Raw genomic sequence first — 21236 nt, 5'->3', positions numbered from 1 at the left:
GATCGTTCAAAAACATAAACAAGACCGTGAAAACAGCAGTTGAGCTCACGAAAGTGATCCCAAATGGTAGATAATTTGGTGAGTTGTTGTTGTTGAGCAATTGTCGACGAGAATGGCTGAGTACTCGGACATTGTCAAGTGCCACCCCCTGCTGGTGCTCATCTCCGAGAAGCCGATGACTTGGTACGGCTTTTTACTGGTGAATAAAGACACGAGAGTCGAGATGAAACTTCGTGTGCCACATTATCCGGAATTGAGAGACGCCAGCGTTCGTTTTGGCGAGCAAATTTGCCTTCTCCAGGGGAGCGACTTCAAGAATAAATTCAAGGAGCTGTTGGTCAATGGGACTTCGGTCCTTTCGTTTCTCAGACAGCTGCAGGGCTTGATGGTACGTAAAATAATGATTTTTGTTTATTATGAATTATATTTAGTTAATTTATTATCAGAATTAATGAATTAATGAGGAATTAATTCCTCATTAATTAATTGATTTTATTATTAAATGATTAAATCAATTGATAAAATCAATTGATTGATTTTATTTCATTCTAATGATGAATTAACAAATTAATGAGGACTTAATTAATCATTAGAATGAAATAAAATCAATGAAGCTAATGTGGAATGAATTAACTCATTTATTGTGAATTAATTATAATTATTGCATGAGTTAATTTACATTATTTGTGATTGTTTGGGTATTAGGAGGGAATAATCAAGCAGAAGACCAATGATTCCCCTACGAAATCCCATTTCTTCGATAAGGATATGCTGAAGGAGCTGACAACACTCCTAAGAGAGCCTGTGAGTCCCCAATCAACACGTGAGATTCAAAATAACTTTTAATTGAGTAGAATGGGGTGAATTAACGACGATTTTTTGGTTCAGGACATTGAAGTCCAGGGGAATAACGATCTCAGTGCTGTGAAGGTCATCTACAAGTCTATATCGGTTACTCTGAAGCCAGAGAACACGACGAGCAACTCCTGGGCTCTGGTTTCCTCAGACTTACCCGAGCTACCTGTCTGGCGCCCTTTTGACAAGTGCATTCCCACGCTGATGGACGCCTCGAAGACACTGAAGTCGAGGGTCGATGCTCTTGAGGACACCTGGAGAGAACTGGCGGAGATTGACGAGTAAATATTTATGTTTGCAATTATTGACTGGTGCCCTTCTATTTTTCGTTTCGAAAATCGAGTGAGAATTGAAACATGAAGTTAGAAAAATCAAAATATCTCCAAAACTATGGGATTTACTAGAAAATCTGACAAGAGATTTTTTGTAGCTCTGAAAATTCTCAACAAAAAAGGTTTTTGACATTTTTTGCTAAAGTCCATAGTTTTACGTATAACTCAGATTTCATGGATTAAACTAATTTATTGGGTTTTTTATTTCAAGGAATTGTTGGGTGATTGATCCCACAAATCCCAAGCCATGCCACCTGTACAGAAGAATCCACATAAACTCGGCTCTCTCCCTCCTGATCAAGCTCAATCCTCTCCAGTCGCACAGTAATTTCCCTGAGATGGAGCTCCTGGGGAGCGACAAGGAGGTTTCCAAGTGCAGGGCCATTCTCAGTGACAACATGTGCAAGTGGGACTCTGACAAGACGATCCCTGAGAATGTCATGGAGCTGTTGGAGATTAGAGAGCTACCGCAGCGTCCAGCAGACGAGGCCAAGGACGACGACGCCATCTTCGAGGATGACGAGTGCTGCATCTGCTTCTCCCTGGAGTCGGAGGATGGAAAACTTCCCTCGGAGATTTGCAGCAACGAGAGGTGCAGGAAGCATTTTCATAGTGCCTGTCTTTTGGAGGTGAGCTCAGAGAAATTTATGATGCAGGAGTAATTAAAATCCACATTAACTGTTTAATCTTTTTTACTTAAAAAATGTAATTGTCCACTTGTTCTCCTTCATTTCAATTTTTTTATTTGAGTTGTTTTCCTTCATTTTAATTTTTTCATTCTTGGTTTGGATTCTAGTGGCTGCAGACAGTCGCTGGGAAGCAAATGTATTTCGATCGATGCCATGGAACCTGTCCTGTTTGTAAGGAAAACATATCCTGTGCTGTTAAGGTTCGATAAGAGTGATATTTTTTTATCAGTGATGATTTTTTCGTGAAATATTTTATATCATTCGTTACGTATTTCGGCAAATAGTTCTTCCAATCAATCCACTAGCTGAAATTATTTATTTTTCATAGATACGATTTATTTAAAAATACTATTTAGTCAAAAATATAATTGATGGCTTAATTTCAACAAGAAAGAGTTGAGTGATATTTTTCTACGAACAGTTTTTTTTCAAAAAAATATTTTTAAAAATGTGATGACTGTGTCTCATGACTGGAGAGATAAAAAGACCTTGTTTTCTTCCTAAAGAAAAAATATCTACAATTAATAAGACTGATTTCTTCGTCACTTTGCTTCTGTGAAATTTTTGTCACAATAATTCATATGCGTTCCTTGAGTCTCAGCAAATGTACCAAGTTGACTCGAAAATGTGATAATGATTAAAGTTAAAAACGCCTGACGTTTCGTCATTTGTTAAACAATGTGATGACTGGATCTGAAGACAACAGAGATAGAAAATCAACTTATTTTGTTTATAAAGAAAAAATATTCAGATCTTTCGTGAAATATGTGTCACAATAATTCACATACTTCCATTGACTCCCAACAGATGTAACAAATTTATTCAAAAATATAATAATGACTAAAATTCGAAACACTTAAGCATTTCTCCAACATACTATTAAATACTCTATTCCCACAAACGAGAACCAGCGTTTCCTCGGGCTTCTCGTCCCCCAGGATATCTCTCACAATCTCTAGGTTTATCCTCCCACGTGTTATCCTCATTCCATTGACTTTCGTCCCCTCACCTGCAATCACATTTCATTAACAATATTTTTTGTTTCAGTTTCCTCTACTCCAGGATTGGGGGTTGATACATTATTTTACCTAGTTCAGCTAGTTGAAGAGTGCAATCGACGTTCCAATAATCCGTTAGCAATTGCAGTTCTCGTTTCAATGGAGTTAACTCAATCGATTTGAACCCAATGATCAGGTGAACCCTCGTGTCCTCCAGCTCGTCCTCAGTGATTGCTTTGACGATTGGGTAGAGTGCTGCGATCCCACTCCCAATCCCGAACATTATGAGCCTCCTGAAGGAGTTCCTGGAGTAGTGGAAGTCCCCGTAAGGCCCTCGCACTCGAATTCTTTCTCCCTCTTCGATCGTTCTTAATTTATTCGTGAAGGGACTGTTTTTGTAAATTCTCACTAGTAACTGCAGACTCGTGGCTGTCCCAGATAGCGGGGTGAATGGCCTCGTCCACGAGTCGATATTGATCATTATGTGCTGCCCAGCGTTCATATAAATTTCTTCTCCAGGTTCAGACGCTGAAAAACATAAAATTACTTCTATCAAAATTTTTAGGAACAGGTGAAAAAAATGGGCCATTTTGAATCCTCAATATCTCAGGATTCAACGATGCGATTTGGACGAGTCGGAGCTCATTTTGTAGCCTGAAAAAATATCTTGAAAGTGGAAAAAAATCGTGGAAGTTCACTCTGCCAATTCGGAGTTATTGCCAATTAAAAACGGTTCATTCTATTCACTTCCTCAATAGGTAGTTTCAATAATCAACCAATCAAGTTTATTTAATTATTTAATTACACGGCTAATGAGGAGTTGGAAAGGAATGTCAGAGGCATTTTTTGTACAGAATTTTGTCATCTGCAAAAATGTTCTTTTCACATTTTCTCGTGGAATCACTCGTTATCGAGATAATTGAAGAAAATATGTCAACAAAAATGTTATTTCTCCTCATTATTTTTCATAATTATTTTCATTGTTCATAATTATTTATCATTGTTATCTGGTACTAATTACCTTTGTATTTTAACCATATCAAACAGTACTCGTCATTCACATCAATCCTCTTGTCAACATAAAACGTCTTATAACTCAGAGCCTCCAGAATATTCCTTTTTTCTCTGAAACTCTCTTTCTCCCTATTCTCCCAACATTTGACTAGCTTCTTGTGTACATCGAAGATGCATGGGCTGCAGCCATTCCCACAGCAATCTTCCTGATCCGGAGTTTTCGGTCTCTCCATATCAATTAAAATTCCTCTAATTACTAACAATTCGTCTAATCAATTTTCTAATTAAATAATTCATTCATCATTCAAATTTCTAATTAAATAATTAACTTCATCATTCAAACTTCTAATTAAATAATTCATTTCCTCATTTAACTTTAGGATTAAACACTTCATTTCCATCGTTTAATTTTCTAACTAAATAATTCTCTCTAATTATCGTCGAGTCATCGTCATCTCTCGACGTCTGCCATCACTGTCACACGTACACACACGAATGTGACATATAAACACTGAACAGCTGATTGTCATCGGTCCTGCTCCAAAACACAATGCAACAAGTACAAGTTTGTCACAAAATTCAGTTCAAAGAAGAGTTTTTTTTAATTGAAAAGGGGCAGAACACGTGTTCCGCTGAAACAATGTCTGTTATCTTGACGGTGACGTAACATATGGGCGAGATATAGTGTACTGGTAACCTGCGAGACTCCAAACAAAGCGAATAACTCGGCGCATATCGCGGGATGCGATCTGCATTGTTCATATCTGAGAGAGTAAATTAATGCAAACTTTTTTGCATTAATTAATTAAATTAATTTGTGTGAGTGAGTGGTGAAAAAGCGCGGAGAAGTGAAGAGTTTTTCGAAGGGTTTTTCGAAATCATCAACAATGGAAAGTGAAGGCGGCATTGACATACTCTCGGGATGGCGACGTTACAGCTTTATTGAAATACCGGTTTTTTTATGCGTTTGTGCGGGCGGAATGACAGGTAATGAGGCTTGAAATTATGTGGAGAATTCCTGGCAACTTCTGTCATTTTTTTTGATTGTATTTAAAAATTCTGCGCTTGCAAATTTGAATGGAAAAAAAACAGATTTTTGTTTACAGAATTCTTTAATGAAATAAGAAGAAATGCATTAAGAAACTGTAGAAAATTCACTCCAAAATTCTACGATTTTGTTCGTTGATTCTATTGACAAATTCCGCATTCACATATTTTTTTTATAAAAATATTCAATAGAAAATATTTTAAAGAAAAAAATTACAGGATTTTATTTCTTCAATGAAATAAGAACACAAAAATTAAGTGAAAAACAGCAGAAAATTCACTGCAAAATTCTACGATTTTGTTCGTTGATTCTATTGACAAATTCCGCATTCACATATTTTTTTTATAAAAATATTCAATAGAAAATATTTTAAAGAAAAAAATTAACAGGATTTTATTTCTTCAATGAAATAAGAACACAAAAATTAAGTGAAAAACAGCAGAAAATTCACTGCAAAATTTTACAATTTAGTTCGTTGATTCTATTAAAAAATTCCGCATTCACATATTTTTTCTAAATAGAAATATTCAATAGAAAATATTTTAAAGGAAAAAATTAACAGGATTTTACTTCTTCACTGAAATAAGAACACAAAAATGAAGTGAAAAACAGCAGAAAATTCACTGCAAAATTCTACAATTTTGTTCGTTGATTCTATTAAAAAATTCCGCATTTACATATTTTTTTTATAGAAATGTGCAATAGCAAATATTCTACAGAAGAAAACTCAATAGAATTGGAGTTTTTTGCACGATTTTTTCCATGAAATGCGAAGGAAAAAATTCAGTGAAACGAACAGTGGATTTCAAGAACTGAAATTTCTTCATTCACGTCGATGTAATTAAATTAATTGATTGATGCTGTTGTGCTTTAGCGACAGTATTCTCTGATCTGATCCTCTATCAAACGTGTCGTTTGACCCTGGGTGAATCCCACGACGACACCTGCGACTTACTGCACACTAACAGCAGCAGTCAAGCTGCGATGGACCTGGAGAAATTGATTCAACCCCGAGCGAGTTACATTCTCCTCAGTAAATCCCTCATTGAGGGAATTCTCCCGGCGTTTCTGTCCCTGTTCCTGGGGCCCTGGAGCGATAAATACGGGAGGAAGCCTATTTTAATCGCAGCGTTTACAGGTGCTTATGAATAATCCATGAAGACCAGGAAATGAGTCAACAAGAGTCATTCTAATTACTTTACGAAAATCTCCGAAACTATTGGATTTAGCAAAAAATGTTATAGAACATTTTTTGTAGAGACTTGATTTCCCGACAGAAAATATTTTTTAACATTTTCCGTTAAATCCATTAGTTTGCGAGATATTCGCAAAAAACGAATGCAGTTCAGACGGGATCAATTAATTAACTCTGGAATTTCAATGAAAATCTAGAATATTTTTCAAAAATATCTTTTTACTAAAATTATATATTATTACTATTAATAATAATGTATTATTATAAATATATTATTATTGATAATTATTTTTCAATAAAATTATTATTTTTTATTTAAAATTATAATTAGCTTTAATAATTTTCAAACTTATTAGAGCTAATTATAATTTTCCACCAATAGTCATGAATTGTGAATAAGATTAAACCCGATCATTATGAAAAATGATTACTATTCAGTATTTATTATTGACATTATTAAAATAGTGTCAACTATCGTTTGTTGTTATTTCTCTAGCCCCTTTTCTGACATTCATCATCCTCGCCATATTAACCATTTGGAATCTGAACCCGTGGGCTTACCTGATCGCCTCGATTCCTCGTGCCTTGCTGGGGGGATTGTGTCTCATGATGCTGTCGACATTCTGCTACATCTCTGACATCACGAATAGTGAGAACAGGGCCTGGCGTTTGGCGTGCTTCGAAAATTTTCTGGTTGGGGGGCTCGTTGTTGGGACCCTCGTAGGTCCCCTCGTCTTCGAAAAGTACGGGTACACTACGTTATTCATCACTGCAGCTTCAATATCTGGTGTTGCCTTGCTTGATATCGTACTTTTGATCCCTGAAAGTGTTAAAAGCCCATTTACAGTGAGTAATGCAACAATTATAAATTAATTAATAATTAATAATTGATAATTAATAATTAATAATTAATTAATTGTTAGGTATGTTCATTTATATTTGAAATTCATCGATAAAAAATTTCTCCTCAGCATGAAAAATGGACGAGTCTATTTGATTTCACCCTCGTCGAAGAATTATTTCGAACAGCAACGAAAAAAAGACCTGGATTGGACCGTATGACCCTCTGGACTTGCCTGCTAATTCTATCTCTCCACGTTGTCTCCATAAGTGGAGAACAAAATATGGGATATTTATTCGCCAGTGCCAGATTGGGGTGGAATGTGGTACAGTACTCAGGGCTCATGGCCATTGGGACTGTTCTTGTTATTGCTGGCAATTCTCTGGGAATTAAAATCTTCAGGTGGATTGGTAAGACATTTCTCATTTGAGACTTTGCTCAAAATATTCGTGTGAAGATTTCTGTCAAGAGATTTTTTTACCTCAAGGAATTGAGAATGAATTTTTAAATTTTTCTTGATATTTAAAAAATTGCTCATTATGGAGATCATTTTAAATTCAACAGTGATATTGTCATAACTGCGATGAATAGAGATATCTCTTAAAGTTCTTGTTTTTAATAATGCCGATAATTGAATATTTTGAAGGAATTGAAATTGAAATTTTCAGTTTTTCTTCACATAAAAAAATTGCTCATGGAAATCATTTTAAATTCCCAAATGATGTCATAATTTTGATGAATAAAAATATCTCTTAAAGTTCTTGTTACTAATAATGCCGATAATTGAATATTTTGAAGGAATTGAAATTGAAATTTTCAGTTTTTCTTCACATAAAAAAAATTGCTCATGGAAATCATTTTAAATTTCCAAATGATGTCATAATTTTGATGAATAAAAATATCTCTTAAAGTTCTTGTTACTAATAATGCCGATAATTGAATATTTTGAAGGAATTGAAATAAAAATTTTCAGTTTTTCTTTACATAAAATAATTGCTCATGGAAATCATTTTAAATTTCCAAATGATGTCATAATTTTGATGAATAAAAATATCTCTTAAAATTCCTTCCAGCAACAATTGAGAATTAAATATTTCGTGAGAAGATTTTTGTCAAAGTTTGTTTTTAGATGAGAAAATTTAGAAAAAAAATTGAACACAATGAATAAAATGAATAAAAAAGAGAAACGTTTCAGGTTTTTCAGAGCTAACTTTAGGAGTCATTGGCACGCTGTCGTCGTTCGCTGGATCAATGGCAGTAGCATTCACGTTCGAGCCATGGCACATGTACTCAGGGAGTGCGTTTGCAGTATTCAGCGGCCTCCTGTCCCCTGCGATGCGCTCGATCCTGTCGAAATCCGTGCCTCCAGCAGATGTTGGTGAGCATAATTGTGAAACTGTCCTCAACAGCGTTCACTACTCCATCATTTCTTTTCAGGGAAAGTCTTCTCATTGGCAACTTCCATAGGCTCCACTCTACCTCTGGCCACAAACTCTCTGTACACTCTGCTTTACTCGAACTACATGCCACCGTACTATCCTTCCCCTGTTTATTTACTGTCTAGCTCCATATTTGCCTGCATTCTTTTACTAATTGTTGTTATCGATAGACATCAAACGAGAGCTGTCAACGATTCCGTTTATAATTCTCTTGTGGAGGAAGACTGAGGTTAATTGCTCAATTTGGAAATATTAGAAAACAATTTGCCACTGCAATAGCTAAGTATTTTGAATTATTTAAGCATAATTCATTTAAATTTTTATGAAAAATTAGGCAATGCTTAAATTATTGTTATATACATTTATGTAAAGAGGAAAGTAACGAGTTTTTTAGGGGATTAACGAGATAATTATGCGTTTATCTCGATGATAAATGAATTTAGAAAAAAATAACTCTGACATTTTCTTCTAAAGCCACTCATCATCGAGAAAATTTTGTGTTTATTTAATTGCTTAATGCAAAAAAAATCGAAAACAATTTGCCACTGTGCAAAAGCTAAATATTTTAAATTATTTAAGCATAATTAATTAAATTTTTTATGAAAAATTAGGCAACGTCTAAATTATTGTTACATGTATTTATGTAAAGAGAAAAGTCATGAGTTCTTTAGGGAATTGGTGGAACTAACAAATTAATTATGCGTTTATCTCGATGATAAATGAATTCAGAAGAAAATGTCAGAGATATTTTCTTCTAAAGCCACTCATTATGGAGATTATTTCGTGTTTAGTTGATTGCTCAATGCAAAAAAAATCGAAAGTAGTTTGCCGTTGTGCAATAGCTAAATATTTTAAATTACTTGAGAATAATTAATTTAAATCTTTATGAAAAATTAAGCAACGCTTAAATTATTGTTACACATATTTATGTAAAGAGGAAAGTAACGAGTTCTTCAGGGAATTGGTGGCACGTAACGAGTTAATTATGAATGCAGAACAAACTGTCAGAGATATTTTCTTCTGAATCCACTCATTATCGAGGGAATTTCGTGTTGAGTAACGACTCATTCGCTTGTGATAAAAATTTGTGATCCGGGAAACAAATTAGACATTAAGGAATTGATTGACATCTTTATAAATCCAAGTTTTCAACATTTCTACAATAAAAATAATGTTTTTTGGAAGTGAAGGGCATGAATCCCCCAATTTTGGGATGTGTTGTTTTATTTCTCATCACAAGAACGAAGTAAAGAACTGAGAAACTTGGCGTTTAGACTGTCGAGAGCTTGTCGTGGTAGTCAACGTGCGCCCCTGACTTGTACAATTGGTTTTTGAGAATATCCACGAGGCGATTGACAGTTTGTTCAGTAGTTAACACCTGGTTATTCGATATCATTTCGTGGATTTTCTTCTGCTCCCCCGGGTCAGCAACGGTGTCGCGGAAGGTGTCGAATAATTCGGTTTTTACTGATCCTGGAGAGTAGTTGAGGACGTTCACCTCTGGATATTCCTCAGCGAATACCTGAGGAATTATTTTTTCGTACATTTAGTTATTTATGTATTTATTTTATTCATTCATTCGTTATTTTATTTACTCATCCATTCAGTCATTTTTTCATTCATCAATTTACTCATTTATTCATTATTTTATTTATTCATTCATTCATTATCATATTTATCCATCCATTCATCCGTCTATTGACTGATTAATTAATTAATTTAATTAAATTCTCGTGTTAATCTGAAAATACCTTGAAGTACATCTCCCTCGCGGCTTTACCGGAGCAATAGTACCCCGAGCATTTCACGGGTAGAATGCCAGCGTGTGAGGTCATATTAATGACAACTTTTTTACATTTACCATTGTCTTTGAATAATTTCATGACAACAGAATTGAGCACTGCTGGGGAAAATACATTCAAATCGTAGTATTTCCTCCAGTATTCGAAGTCAGCCATTTCAGTAGTGAGTTTTGACAAATCACCCATCGATGCGACATTGTGAGTGATAACAATGCGATCAAACTGCGCTGGATTCACCGATTTTTTTATTATCTCTGTAAACATGAGGGAATTGATATCCACATCTGAAGTGGTACAACTAGGAGTCAACTTGATTTCAAGGTGAAATTCTTATCAAGATTTCCAATAGTTGCAATAGTTATAAGACTTTTTTTTACATTTCTTTGAGTTACTGAATAGTTTAATAAGTTATTAAATTATTATTTTAATAATAATAATTATTATTATTAATAATGATAACAATAATAATTATTATTTTTAACAATAATGTTATTATTATTTTAATAATAATTAATAAAATTAATAACTTAAAATAATAATAATTTAATAACTTATTTAATTGTTATTATTAAAATAATAATTGAAGAAAAAATAATAATAATAAATTTGGAATAAAATTTCGTCATTAAGAGAAGTTTTATTCGCGAATAAATGCTTAATTAATTTTTTATGTCAAGAAAAAATTGAAGAGACAAAAAAAAATGAATTTCAATTCTTTAAAAAAATTTGGGATACTACCAGACAGTTGATCAGCCGTTGCAACAGACAGATCAACTGCCTTGAGGTCCACAGAAACATGTTTGGAGACTTTATCCGCAGTTCCCTTCAGCCCTTCCTCGTCCAAGGCCAGAAGCAATAGCTTGGAGCCAGGCTCAAGTAATTCTGAAAAGGTCACAGCGATTTGCCTCCCGATCCCCTGACTGGCGCCGGTAATTAGGAGGAAGACCTTTCCGGAGAGCACTTCCACTGCCATGACGACTTTGCGATCGTGACGCCGGCGAGATTAACACTGTCTGATTACCCATGGGTGGAATCTACTTCAATACTCTCTGACGGGCGCTAGTAGTCGCCGAATCCCGGAATCACCGGTTGCAACTGCACACGTGATAACGATAAAACGCTGACACTTCTCTATTTACAGACTTATCTAGGGGAGGGTGGGGTAAAATGGACATTTTAGACTTTTTTAAAATTATTCATAAATCAGAAAAAAAACCATCAATTGAGCTCAGTTTAGCCTCGTCACAAAGGGAAAGAATTGTTCTTTGCATTGAAAAAAAAATTATTAAATTTCATCAACATTTCAACGCCTCATTAACATTTGAAAAAAAGTCCAAAGTGTCCGTTTTACCCCAACCTCCTCTATTTCGGAAATAAAGTCCAAGCAGAGGATTCAGTTGTGATTAACATTTTTATAAATTCAAATTTCGACATTTTCGTGCAAAAAATAGTATTATTCACGTCAGGTGGATTTATTCAAATACTTGAATAACTTCTGAATGCCCGAATCACCGACAAGTGCACGTGTGATCCTGATAACCTCCGGAAAGTGATAATAACGAAATGAGTTATCTTCTAACGAAATTAAAAGTCGAGTATTCGGTGCAGAAGTCCTAAAAATAGAAAAGCTCTCGGTGAATGCATTTAAATTTATTTTCACTCAACTCTTGCATTCATCTCAAGACAATTCCTTTATTTATTCATTAATTTTCATAAGTAGAATTTTTTAAGAATACATAATTCTCTTCGGAAAGATTTTTTATTTACTAAGACGAGGTCTAGCCTTCTCAGTCCCATCGTAATAATCGACGAATGCTCCTGAATTGTACTTCTGGTCTCTGAGAACTTCAACGAGACGATTGACAGTCTGCTCAGTCGTCAATATTTGATTATTAGCTATGATGTCAGTCGTTCTCTTTCGTTGATCGGCATAAGCTGCAGTTGTACAGAAAGTCTTAAGCATGGCGGTGTCCACGGGCCCCGGAGAGTAGTTCAGGACATTGATATCTGGGTATTCTTCGGCGAAAACCTGAAAATCATTCGATTATTCCTCTTTAAATGATATAAATTTTGAACTTTAAACTTTTAATGATGTAAATTTCATTCTGTTCTAGAAAGAGAGAGAAAAATAATTTTGTCATTTTGAAAACTTGTCAGAAAATTTTTTTTTTTTAATAAAAAAGTTCAAACGATTAATTAATTTGTTATCATTGGAACAATTATTGTTCATATTACCTTGAAGTACATCTCTCTGGCAGCCTTACCAGAACAATAGTACCCCACTGATTTCATCGGTTGAATAGCAGCGAATGAAGTAATATTAATAACGATTTTCTTAGCCTTCGTATTGTCCTTGAAAAGTTTCATGACAACAGAGTTAAGTATCGCTGGGGAGAAGACGTTCAAATCGTAATATTTTCTCCATTCTTCAAAGTCACTCATGTCAGTTGTGAATTTCGACACATCACCGATGGATCCGACATTGTGGACGACGATGATGCGATCAAATTGCACTTGATTGACCGATTTTGTTATTATCTCTGCAGGGAAAATGCCAGTCATTCAACTGATAATGAGATTTTAAATCGATGGCACGAGACCGTAAATCGATTCCACTTGAGTCTATCAAAGAGGATTTTACGAATAAAAAATTATCTCTCAATGTTTTTTTCTTGAATAGTATTCTTTAAATGAAATCTGTTTATCCCGTTGTTTATGCTTCACTACTCAAATATTTGAAATTATGTCGATGATGAATGAAAATAGTAATCTAAAGGAAAATGTCTTGACATTTGAGGAAATAACTTAGAGAAAAATGTCAAGACATTTTCCTCTAGAGTCAATTGCTCTGAAGTCTAAAACACAATCAGAAAAAAAATCTGCGTCATAAAAATCGAATAAGATTAACAAAAAAATAAGAAAGGAATATATATTACCGGACAGCTGATCAGCAGTGGTAACAGCCAGATCAACGCCCTTGATGTCCACGGAAACTCGTTTGGAAACATTGTGCGCAGTTTCCTTCAAGCCATTCTCACTCCTCGCTAGGAGCAGCAGCTTTGAGCCGGGCTCGAGTAATTCCGAAAACGTCACAGCGATTTGCCTGCCGATCCCCTGGCTGGCGCCGGTAATCAGGAGGAAGACCTTTCCCGAGAGCACCTTCACCGCCATGACGAATTAATTATGAATAAATCGCGGTTTCGAGTCTTCGGAATTTTACAACGGAAACGCTTGACAAGCCGCCAGTGTTTGTAATCGTAACGCCGTCTAGATTGGCACTGTCTGATCACTCACGGGTGGAATCTACTTCAACACTCTGCTCGGCGCTAGCAATCGCGGAATCCTCGAGTCCCCGTAAAGAAGTGCAGACGTGATGATAAACTCTGACAATTCGTGATTTATAGCATTATTTATTTTGGATGTCAAGTTAAAACAAAGCACTCAGCTGTGATTAACATTTTTACAAATTCAAGTTTTAACATTTTCGTATAAAAAATAATATTATTCAGATCAGGAGCTCTGAATAATATGAATCGTTGTTTCGAGGCTCTTCAATTGGTCTTTAATATTTTCGTGCATGAAATAATGAAACGATTATTTTATTTTTTTTTGTTTTCGTGAAGTGCATTCAGTACATCTAGTCCCTCAAATATCATCGAAATAATCAACATGCGCCCCTGATTTGTATTTCTGGTCCCTGAGTACTCCAACGAGACGATTGACAGTCTGTTCAGTTGTCAATTGCTTGTTACCAGCTCTCATATCACTCATCATCTTTCGAGTTTCCTGATCGCCTGCCGTCTCGGCGATAGCCCTCAACATATCCGTTTCCACGGGCCCTGGCGAATAGTTCAGGACATTCACATCCGGATATTCCTCCGCGAAAACCTGAAGAATAATTTGTTCATCAATTCGATCTGTCTTCACGTGCGAATTAATTTCATAAAAAAACACCTAACGAATTTTACTGATTTTCTATTGAATTTCCCATTAGTTTTTAGCTGATTCTATTGACGATTTCTGCAGCTTATTTGCGTGTTTTTTTTTCAGTAGAAATGTTTAATGGAAAATATTTTACAAAAAAAATCGACAGAATTCAATTTTTCTTTACTACCTATTCTGTTCAGATAATTTCTGTAGAATCTGCTCGGATCAAATTTCCTGAGTTCATAGCAGAGATGTCAGACAAGATGTGAATGATAATCTACCGTGAATCCACGGTAAAATTCACCGAGGAGCGTGCGAATAGCCACTGCCTATAGAAAATTTAAATTCTACTGACTTTTTCTATTAAATAAGAAATAAAATCCGAATTCGCAAAATTTTTCCTGAGTTCGTAGCAGAGATGTCAGACAAGATGTGAATGATAATCTACCGTGAATCCACGGTAAAATTCACCGAGGAGCGTGCGAATAGCCACTGCCTATAGAAAATTTAAATTCTACTGACTTTTTCTATTAAATAAGAAATAAAATCCGAATTCGCAAAATTTTTCCTGAGTTCGTAGCAGAGATGTCAGACAAGATGTGAATGAGAATCTACCGTGAATCCACGGTAAAATTTACCGAGGAGCGTGCGAATAGCCACTGCCTATAGATAATTTAAATTCTACTGACTTTTTCTATTAAATAAGAAATAAAATCCGAATTCGTTAAACTTTTCAATGAAATATTTTTTCGTCAATTTTGTTTCAATCACCTTGAAGTACATCTCTCTCGCAGCCTTTCCGGAGCAGTAATACCCCACTGACTTTATCGCTTGAATCCCACAGAGTGAAGTAATATTAATAACAACTTTTCGAACTTTCTCATTGTCTCTGAACAATTTCATGACAACAGAGTTGAGTACAGCCGGTGAAAAAACATTCAAATCGTAATATTTCCTCCACTCGTCGAAATCACTCATGTCAGTTGTGAATTTCGACAGATCGCCGATCGATCCGGCATTGTGGACAGCCACTAAGCGATCGAATTGCGATGGATCGACGGAGTTCTTGATTATCTCTGCAACAGATGCGGGAGTCATTGCACTCGAGTCGAGATATTAAATTGTTGACATTGGTTCGATAACAAGTGACTTTGAACGGACTATTCGAAGAATTTTGTATTCGATTGTTCAAAAGAAATTGAGATATTACCGGACAGTTGATCGGCAGTGGCAACCGACAGATCAACGCTCTTCAAGGCCACAGAAACTTGCTCGGAAACATGATCCGCCGTTTCCCTCAAGCCATTTTCGCTCCGCGCCAGGAGCAACACCTTCGAGCCCTTCTCCAATAATCCTGAAAATGTCACAGCGATCTGCCTGCCAATCCCCTGACTTGCGCCAGTAATCAGGAGGAAGGTCCTCCCCGAGAGCAACTCCACTGCCATAACGAGTTGATAATGAATAAATCACTGATTCGAGTCTTCGTATTTCCCAACGGAAGAGATTGTCCGATAATATGTCGCTAATGCCGGCGGGTTTGACACTGCGCTCGGTCTGATCATGCACGGCAGGAATCTACTTTAGTACTCTCTCATCGGCGCTAGTAGTCACGGATCGCTTGGACCGCCAGTCGACAGCGCGATTTTGCTCGTTTTCTGTCGACATAAAATCATAAATTTCAACCAATCCTAGTTGAGTATTCCGAATCCAGGACTGTCAATGGTTGAAATTTACCATTTTATGTCGACATAAAACGGGCAAAATCGCTCCCCAGGGACTTGACGTAACGCGCAATTAATCAATCGACTGATATTCAGATCCTTTCTTTGACGGTTTAAATCATTTAGTTGATGAAATTAAAATGAGAGTTCCATTCTAGGCATTAACTTCTCGAAATGGTATTTTCAATCCTTTTTAATTTAATCGAAATTTATCGAACCGAATTTTCTTCATTTTAATTTAATCGAAATAAAAAAATATTGCGGTTAGATTAAATTCAATTTATTGGATTCTAATCCCATTGTAATATACAAATTGTGGGAACAGTTTTTTTCATTTTCAAATGAAGAGATAATTTTGTTAAATAATACGGAGAGTATTGATACTTTTTTTTGAATGATCTATATATTTTTCACATATTGTTCAAAAATTTCTCTGTGTACTACATTTTTCATATAACTATTTCCATTTTTTTCATTTTTTATGCTACCTCCTTCATTTTTTTTTAAATGCCGAAAAAATATCATTATGTTCCCTTTCTATGATCTAATTTCAATGGAAAAAAGTGAAAAAAAAACAGAGATACGTGATCAGTAAGAAAATAAAAATTTCGATTTTTCAATGTCTCCGGAAAGTTTTAAAATTGATATATTTTTCCAAATAATGGAAGAATACCCATCAATTCAATTTCTATCCTCACATTTTGATAGAATACATTAAAAAAATAGCAAAGAATAAAAATCGGAGATAAAATTTTTTATCGGAGTAATATAATGTAATAATCCGTTCGAGTTGTAATTATCAATTTTCATTGTGATTTCAAATGCGCCCGAGTTGTAACTCTGTAACAATTTTCCACTCATAAATTGATAAAAGGAAATTTCCGAAGATCAGAAAATTTCCCACGAGAAGTGACAATTTTTTTTATTTATTCATGTCGTTGGTGTCACAAGCGTTTTCTTTATTTTACGAAAAGTAACATTTTCCACCAAAAAAAATCCCTGAGAGTTTAAAAGCCTCTGAAGTGGAATTGTTGCAAGAAATTTTCCGCTCATATATTTACTTTAAAAAATCTCCTCGAAAATAAAAAACAATCACGAATAGTCTTCCCCAATGATTTATTCAACAGATGAAAAAATTACATACAAAGCACTCGATACATCAGGAGTCTCAAAACTCCGGAAATAAAATTTTGAAGTGACGACACCTAACAACAATTACCAATTAATTTAAACCTGAATTCCCCGTGCACTGGCCTCGCCCTGGAACTTCACCCTGTATTCGTCATGCGGATCGTACTTGGCGGCGAGTTTCTGCCAGACCTTTGGCCGCTGAAAGCATCAAAATAACGAGACAATGAAAGCATACTTCGAATTATTATTTTTTCGCCCACTGGAAAAACCCCGGGACGTATCGTAAGCCCGTGAGATCTCAATCTAGGGCAGGTGAAAGTTGAACGAGTTTTCAGAGCCTTCAGTATGCACGAGACAGAGAGAAAAGGGGGGAAATTAAGAGGCGTTCATGTAACACGTTTCATTGCAATTGGAGTCATAACTCGTTTTCTCGTTACAGGAGGTGGACTTTTTTATTTACCAGTGGGTGGGATTTGAGAAGGTGAACGTACCTCGTTTACCAAATACCGGATGACCTTCTCACTGCCTGCCCTCTGTTTTTCACTACATTTGGTGCAGCCTGTGGCGAGAGCATCGGGGAGAGAAGCTGAAATTGAGATTATTAAATTTTAAAAAATTACGAAATTCATTTAGTAGCGAAGTGGTAAACCGGTTCAAGTCGATTTTGACTATTGACCAGTTTTTAGTGAATATCACGGAATCGAAGGGAGATAGCGAAATTTTTGTCAAAACCTTTTTTGTAGCGCTCAATTTGCTCTAGAAAAAAGGTTATTACAAAAATTTCGCTATCTCCTTTAGATTCGGAGATATTCTTGAAAAACGCAACTAAGAAATAAGTCGACTTAAATCGTTTTACCACTTCCTACTGATTTTATTTATTAAATTTTGTTTTTAGGAAACATTAACTTTGGGGAGAATTTTTTTCTTTCATTCGCGTTGTTCTCCACAAAAATAATTATAGATAATCTTCATGAATGTTTCAATAATTGTTTGGGAAATAATTTTCAGCAATTCATTGTTTAAAATTCATTGCTTTTTATTGATTGATTTCTTTATTTATTTATTTATTTATTAAATAAACATTTCAAGTTTTTAGTCAAGTGGAGAGCACCGACTGAAGTAAATTATGATGAGATTTTAGTTGGAGAAAAAGAGAAGGTGATTTACCTTTCAATTCTTTTCCATCACTGGTGCAATGTCCCTCGTCCAAGAGGCATTTCACGTAGTTGTTGAGGAGGCGATCGTTACGGAGGATCTGGTCCAGGTCTACGTTGTCGTATTTCGTGGTGTAGCCCTGGGGTTTCGCCAGGGAAACGGCTACAACGGCGAGCAACACAAAGGCGACCTACGCAGGGTTTCGTTTTTAAACTTTTCACTTGAAATTGACGAGTCCAAACTTTCATTTTTGCCGATTTTTTGCTCTTAATGGGGGATCTTTGGAAAATTCTTCCTTCATCTGGGGAAATTTCGATCGAAGAATTGTATTTCACGGGTGAAATCGTTCCTCGTCAGCCTAATTTTGCAATTGAAACCATCTTCTCAATTTTTTTACATTTATTTCAATACATGATTTAAAGGGAAAACGAATTAACTCTTGGGGATGAGAAAAATAACGACTGAAAAATAACATTTTTCCGGTAAAATCACTCATCAGTCATCACTCAAGATGATTTCGAAATTAAAAATGACGTATGCAACCGATTTGCAATGAAAAATTAAAGTTTATAATTTAAAAATTCACATTTATCTCAATAACTTGTGATTAAAAGGGAGAATGTCGAAGAAAATTGTTGCAACTGAGGAAATTTTCACCAATAAATATTCCCCGAGGTCTGAAATCCTCTCAAAATCACCGATTGCGCAGCTAATTTTTTATTTCAGAAACAAAAATCGAAAGGAATAAAATCGATTTGTTACAGGAAATTCGGAACTTTCACAATTAACAATTTTCGTAAATACTGAAGGCAGTTACCTTCATTCTCGTGGGTTTGTGAGCAAGGAGTGTCGTTGAGAGACTGATGGCTAGACGTCGTTCGGTGTCCACTCTTATACCCTGGCGATGGCCAGGGTCCTAATTCGTCGGACTCTCGCCTCCCAACTTATTATTTATTTTTCTCCGCTCTTTATCTTCCTCCTGGGGGCCTGCATACGTTATATTTCGACGAATACATTGCATATGAATACTAATGAGACGCCTCTCCGGTCTATCCGCCTGCGTCAATGCCGTCCGAAACGGTTATTGAAATGAGATTTTTTTACGCTTTTTCTTGTGCTTTCGTCTCAATAGCTGAATTTGCATGTTTCTTTCTTTTTCGAGGCACTCGAAGTCGCTGGGGGGTCAAGATACGAGAAAAGTTTTTGTACTATTGTTATTGAAAACAGGATTTTGCAACGAGAATTCGTCTTCTCAGATTTGACAACTGAAATATTGTTCTATTTTGTGAAATTTTTGGGAATAAAAAATCAGAGAACATTATCTGCAGTTTAATGCAGACATTGTCAATCGCCTGTAACGAACCGATTTTTCATCATCGATCAAAATAAATCAGTAGTGAAGCGGTAAACCGGGTTAAGTCGATTTTGACTTTTGATCAGTTTTTGATGAATATCTCAGAACCTAAGAGAGATAGCAAAATTTTTCTCATAACCTTTTTTGTAAAGCCAATTAAGGGCTATAAAAAGTTCCTGACAAAAATTTTTCTATCTTTTTTAGATTCCGAGATATTCGTCAATAACTGGCCAATAGTCAAAATCGACTTTACCCGGTTTACCGCTTCGCTACTGAAATAATACGTGTCTAATATTTTTTATTAAATTGTTGCATCAAATGATTAAAAAAATCGTGAAGAATTCCAATAGAGTTGTGATCTTCATCATGAAAAAATGCAAAAATGAAATATTCTATTTTTTATTGGGATAACAATGAGACAGGGACATTGAATCTTGCATTTTGTCCCATAAAATAGGCGACATTAATCTGCCCACATTCTCTGATTCCCTATCTCGTTTATTTAACTAGATTTATTGTACCATTGTTATTGATAACGGGATTTTGCAGCAGGAATTCGACTTTTCTGACACTTTTTATTGAATGAAATCGTCAAATAAAAAATTTGAGATTAAAAATCAGAGAACATTATTTGCACTTTAATGCAGACATTGTCAATCGCCTGTAACGAACCGATTTTTCATCATTCATCAAAATAAAATAATACGTGTCTAATATTTTATATTAAATTGTTGCATTAAATGATGAAAAAAATCGTGAAGAATTCCAATAAAGTCGCGATCTTCATGATGAGCAAAAATGAAATAATTTATTTTTTATTGGGATAGCGATGCGACAGGGACACTAATCAGCCCCATGATCTCAGATTCCCCACCTCGTCTATTTAATTAGATTTATGATTTTTCGCCGTGGCTTGGTGACTTCAATGCCCAAACGTGACACACGCTTGGGCATTGAACAGTCTCCAACCGCATGATGAATCTGTTTGGACTTCGTATGGAATTATTCGAGAGAGAACCGTCAACTTTGCGTCCCTGAACTGATTGACATGTAAATTCGTCGCTGGAAATTTGTTTGCGGCGCGGGGGGGAATGTTTGAGGGACCTGTCGGTGGCGAAACCTGTTGGACTAATGGTCCAGGAAAAAAATCCAGGCGGGGAAATTCCCGGCGTTCGCGCGCCCGTAAAAATACCAGAAATGAGAACAAGAGGAGAGTGAAATGCATTTTATTTTTCCCCTTTTTTACTGAGTTTACGCGTGAATCATAGGAGACGGCCTTCACTCACGTGGGATTCTCCATTTGGCCTTCTTTCGTGACCGCCAAATTCACATTTTTTATGGGGAAATGAAGCTGTCGAGTTTGAGGATTTATTTGAGTGGTCGACGTCTACTGAAGACAATTAAGTCGTAAAATCTGACGAGACAATTTAGACGTTTGCGAAGTGCCCTTTAATTTCTTTTATTTTATTACGGGAGACGAGAGATTTTAGGATGAAATGTCATGAGAAAAAACGTTCTTTTAATGTTTTTTAATCGTGATTTTTTTTACTCCGAGAAATTCAGAATGTAATTTTTACTCTGATGCAATCGTGAAATATTCGCTGATCGAAAAATTTTTAAGCCTCACTTAAGCCCTTGGAAATCTTCGAAAACTAATTAAAAATAATGAAACAATTTACTGATTTTTTTTTATGAAATAAGAACTTGAATTTTTAAACAACATTTTTTTAATTCT

The 21236-nt window shown here is 35.4% G+C and overlaps 7 protein-coding genes across 7 annotated transcripts; 2 read left to right on the top strand and 5 right to left on the bottom strand.

The window, feature by feature from the left end:
- Nucleotides 1–3: 3 nt before the first annotated feature.
- Nucleotides 4–2720, top strand: LOC107045742 (E3 ubiquitin-protein ligase FANCL). Its single transcript, XM_015268091.2, has 5 exons — nucleotides 4–388; nucleotides 706–804; nucleotides 889–1136; nucleotides 1399–1816; nucleotides 1984–2720. Exons 1-5 carry the CDS (start codon nucleotides 113–115, stop codon nucleotides 2083–2085), a joined length of 1143 nt encoding a protein of 380 aa, XP_015123577.1. The 5' UTR covers nucleotides 4–112; the 3' UTR covers nucleotides 2086–2720.
- LOC107045743 (NADH-cytochrome b5 reductase-like) lies at nucleotides 2589–4584 on the bottom strand. The gene is made up of 3 exons (XM_015268092.2): nucleotides 3896–4584; nucleotides 2965–3402; nucleotides 2589–2885 (listed from the first exon to the last, which is right to left on the bottom strand). Exons 1-3 carry the CDS (start codon nucleotides 4119–4121, stop codon nucleotides 2695–2697), a joined length of 855 nt encoding a protein of 284 aa, XP_015123578.1. The 5' UTR covers nucleotides 4122–4584; the 3' UTR covers nucleotides 2589–2694.
- LOC107045741 (proton-coupled folate transporter) lies at nucleotides 4235–9600 on the top strand. Its single transcript, XM_015268089.2, has 6 exons — nucleotides 4235–4875; nucleotides 5811–6074; nucleotides 6628–6977; nucleotides 7103–7382; nucleotides 8168–8350; nucleotides 8410–9600. Exons 1-6 carry the CDS (start codon nucleotides 4776–4778, stop codon nucleotides 8637–8639), a joined length of 1407 nt encoding a protein of 468 aa, XP_015123575.1. The 5' UTR covers nucleotides 4235–4775; the 3' UTR covers nucleotides 8640–9600.
- LOC107045744 (sepiapterin reductase) lies at nucleotides 9528–11226 on the bottom strand. The gene is made up of 3 exons (XM_015268093.2): nucleotides 10952–11226; nucleotides 10163–10467; nucleotides 9528–9933 (listed from the first exon to the last, which is right to left on the bottom strand). The coding sequence occupies exons 1-3, from the start codon at nucleotides 11184–11186 to the stop codon at nucleotides 9682–9684; spliced, it is 792 nt and encodes a 263-aa protein (XP_015123579.1). The 5' UTR covers nucleotides 11187–11226; the 3' UTR covers nucleotides 9528–9681.
- A 585-nt stretch (nucleotides 11227–11811) lies between these two features.
- On the bottom strand, nucleotides 11812–13527 carry LOC107045712 (sepiapterin reductase). Its single transcript, XM_015268047.1, has 3 exons — nucleotides 13150–13527; nucleotides 12449–12753; nucleotides 11812–12242 (listed from the first exon to the last, which is right to left on the bottom strand). Exons 1-3 carry the CDS (start codon nucleotides 13382–13384, stop codon nucleotides 11973–11975), a joined length of 810 nt encoding a protein of 269 aa, XP_015123533.1. The 5' UTR covers nucleotides 13385–13527; the 3' UTR covers nucleotides 11812–11972.
- Nucleotides 13528–13603: 76 nt separating this feature from the next.
- Nucleotides 13604–15696, bottom strand: LOC107045713 (sepiapterin reductase). Its single transcript, XM_015268048.1, has 3 exons — nucleotides 15351–15696; nucleotides 14912–15216; nucleotides 13604–14101 (listed from the first exon to the last, which is right to left on the bottom strand). The coding sequence occupies exons 1-3, from the start codon at nucleotides 15583–15585 to the stop codon at nucleotides 13859–13861; spliced, it is 783 nt and encodes a 260-aa protein (XP_015123534.1). The 5' UTR covers nucleotides 15586–15696; the 3' UTR covers nucleotides 13604–13858.
- Nucleotides 15697–16960: 1264 nt separating this feature from the next.
- Nucleotides 16961–19070, bottom strand: LOC107045726 (ejaculatory bulb-specific protein 3). The gene is made up of 4 exons (XM_015268068.2): nucleotides 18965–19070; nucleotides 18160–18337; nucleotides 17484–17578; nucleotides 16961–17190 (listed from the first exon to the last, which is right to left on the bottom strand). Exons 1-4 carry the CDS (start codon nucleotides 18968–18970, stop codon nucleotides 17089–17091), a joined length of 381 nt encoding a protein of 126 aa, XP_015123554.1. The 5' UTR covers nucleotides 18971–19070; the 3' UTR covers nucleotides 16961–17088.
- Nucleotides 19071–21236: the final 2166 nt, after the last annotated feature.

Source organism: Diachasma alloeum, unplaced genomic scaffold, assembly GCF_001412515.2.
Source record: "Diachasma alloeum isolate Michigan unplaced genomic scaffold, Dall2.0 Dall_scaffold_01062, whole genome shotgun sequence".
NCBI classification, from domain to species: domain Eukaryota; kingdom Metazoa; phylum Arthropoda; class Insecta; order Hymenoptera; family Braconidae; genus Diachasma; species Diachasma alloeum.
This window is presented reverse-complemented; position numbering and strand designations above follow the sequence as displayed.